The 3,035-nt window shown below is 31.2% G+C and overlaps 1 protein-coding gene across 1 annotated transcript; it reads right to left on the bottom strand.

Moving 5' to 3' along the window:
• Nucleotides 1-47: 47 nt before the first annotated feature.
• Nucleotides 48-2,314, bottom strand: LOC107059392 (probable S-adenosylmethionine-dependent methyltransferase At5g38100; the record flags this gene model as incomplete). Its single annotated transcript, XM_015305908.1, has 3 exons — nucleotides 2,246-2,314; nucleotides 1,012-1,623; nucleotides 48-316 (listed from the first exon to the last, which is right to left on the bottom strand). Coding segments are annotated over exons 1-3 (950 nt in total), but the record flags the coding sequence as incomplete, so codon positions are not given.
• Between the last annotated feature and the right edge of the window lie 721 nt (nucleotides 2,315-3,035).

Genomic DNA, 3,035 nt, shown 5'->3' with positions numbered 1-3,035 from the left:
CCCGCCCAGGGTGTAGGCTCGGGGCGTGACAATATTCATCTTCCAACCATGCAGAAATCTCTTCGATTTTTTCCAAAGTCCTCTCAAACATTTCATCTGCAATTTTTCTTCCAAAATGTATGGTGAACATTTCTTCAAAACCAGCTCTTATGTGATTGATGAAACTATTTGCATCAATGCCTGACTGGGGATTTGTTAGCTCCATTCTTTCAATGCTAAAACATCCATTTTTCTCTACCACTTTAGTCATGTCTTCAGTAGAGGGAAAATATACTGGAAAATTGAATGAGTCAACCAGATATTCTTCTACAATTCCCTGTATGAAAAAGAAAACTTGTCACATAAAATGGAATAGAGGTAGTGACAAAGCTAAATGTGGGGTTCAATCGAATCCCCTTATCGAATTTGCAATTTTTTGAATTCACTTATTAGGAGTTTTGACTCCGCAATTGAATAGAAGATCCAAGAAATTCAGGATATGAGATTTGAAGTCAAGATCCAAGATATTTAACATATACTCTAGTTCTTTCGTTAAAGTGTCTTACCTTGACTACAACATAAGAGTTTAAGAAAGTAACATAGACTTTTGAATCTTACAATTTTAAACTAAAAATATACATAAATATACCAAAATTTCATATTGTGATCTTAACCATGCCTTGTAAAATGTTATAATAGAAGAGTTAACTAGATTTAGACGATGCCTTTTTATTTAAAGACAAAAGAACAAATGAAAATAAGATGGCACATAAGTTGAAAGAGAGAGAGAGAGAGTATAAGGTTGTGAGTCGCTCACCTCATTGACCATATCAATAAGAATAGACTCAAGAAATTTGAGCATCCTATATGTCAACTTATAGTCTTGTCATGTGAGATCGACGTCATAATTACAAAATTACTAAATTTAGAAAAAGAAACATAACATTTTTCTCTCTTTGAAAAACAGACTAAAAAGGAATTAGGATATAAATAAACTGAAACAGAGAGAGTATAAGGTTATGAGTGGCTGACCTCATTGACCATATCAATAAGACTAGACTCAAGAAATGTGAATATCCTATATCCAATTTTGGAGTACTGTATTTCACTTGGAATAGCTGGCAAAACAAGAACAATTAAGCCTCCAGGAACAATTTCCTCTGCCCTTGCACTCAAGAATACTTCCATATCTTTGTGAAATTGAGCAACATAAGCATTCCATACTTCAATAGAAGCACCATCATAATGAATTCTTCTTTTATTCTTCATATCTTTGGGCATTTGGGACAACCATTGTAACGCATAACAAGAATACGCGATATGAAGAGAGCACGAGGGGAACAATCGTCCATAGAAAGAACCGGGAATTGCAGCTGCAAAATATGGCTTCTGATCGGAAAATAGTGATTTGAATAAGATATTGAAATCATTCGTGATATGATCGTTGAAGAAAACTTGAAATTCGATTTCAGATTGAGAATGGTATTTATCTTTTATGGCCTCTACAATATTTTGCATTGCAAAAAATGTGTTTGGTCCAACTGAACATCCCAGGTCTACAATAAGAAATGTTTTGGTTTGTATATCAAAATTTTCAATAATTGCCTCTCTGATCATCCCTTTTGCATTATCTGCAGCATTTCTCTACAAATAAAATAAAATAAAAATTTATGTACCATTGCAAGAAGTAATACTTGATGACTTTTATACATAATATAATTTTTCGATACACAGTTCAATTCACTCAAGTCTATAGGTGATTAATATGCTCCATATTTTGCTCTTCTACTTCTTGCATTACAAGAATTTAGACACATTATTCTACCTAAGTTCAGCACAAATTTATGTAACATAGGCAAGTTTGGACACCAAATATAGCTCAAAATAATTACTTCATGTGTCTCAATTTTTGTGGCATACTTTTCTGTTTAATTTGAAAATCGATCTTGATTTTAGTCTATTATGTTCAAAGTCGAAGCGTGAGGCTAATAATAAAGCAACAACTGGTACTATAAAGAAACGGTCAAAACTAGAGAGTCTTGACCGATTTGCAGATCATATAATGTAGCTGAAAATGAAAACTGGAATTTTGAGATGTTCGTTCAAATAAGAAAAACTGAATGGAATTCATAAATGTCTTAATTTTTTTTTTCTCATTTTTCCTCCAAAAAGAATGATACAATTATATATTAAGAAATAATTTAACTTTAAAATTTTAAAAATCTCCTTAATGAATATATATATATAGCTACAAACTATATATTACCTGTAATAAGGAGTTTTTAGTGTAGCTAGATACACCTTCACCACCCTTCATGGGGAAAAATCGTGCCATTGAGGAATTTAAGATCTTTTAATTTTTTGCTTACAGACTTAATTTGCCAAAAGAAACTGCATATATATATAACAATTTTGCAAGCAAAGCCTTAGTTATGTGCAATTAAAGACAATAATTTTGATATAGACATAAGATCTTATTCTTGATATGTTTAATTAACAGATTGCTTAATTATATTGATATATTTTCTTAAAAAATATATGTGATTACATGATGATTAAAACAATATACCCATAATCAATATTTAAATGTAACAATAATATAATACAACCACCTAACTTATTGCGCTAATTTACTTAGGTAGCCCGTGCATATTAGATCTTATGATAACTTTTTTTTTTAATTTTTTTTTTTTTTGCTCCAAGTGTTTTAAAGTATATACAGTAATATGTTATTACACCAGTATTTGTTTGTTGTTTTTTCTAATAGTAGTTTTTTTTTATGTAATAGTGTAGTTTTTCATTTTAATAAGGGAAACGCATAAGTACCCCTTACCTATGTCCGAAATCTCAGAGACACACTTATACTATACTAAGGTCCTATTACCCCCGAACTTATTTTATAAATAATTTTCTACCCCTTTTCGGCCTATGTGGCACTATCTTCTGGGCCCAACGCGTGCTGACAATTTTTTCAAGCTATCTGGTTGATAGTGCCACGTAGGCAGAAAAGAGGTAGAAAATTATTCTTTTACTTTTAATATTGAACTACGTACGTA

This window comes from Solanum tuberosum, unplaced genomic scaffold, assembly GCF_000226075.1.
Source record: "Solanum tuberosum cultivar DM 1-3 516 R44 unplaced genomic scaffold, SolTub_3.0 contig00264, whole genome shotgun sequence".
NCBI lineage: Eukaryota > Viridiplantae > Streptophyta > Magnoliopsida > Solanales > Solanaceae > Solanum > Solanum tuberosum.
The sequence above is the reverse complement of the archived record's forward strand: the minus strand, read 5'-3'. Positions and strand labels throughout refer to the sequence as shown.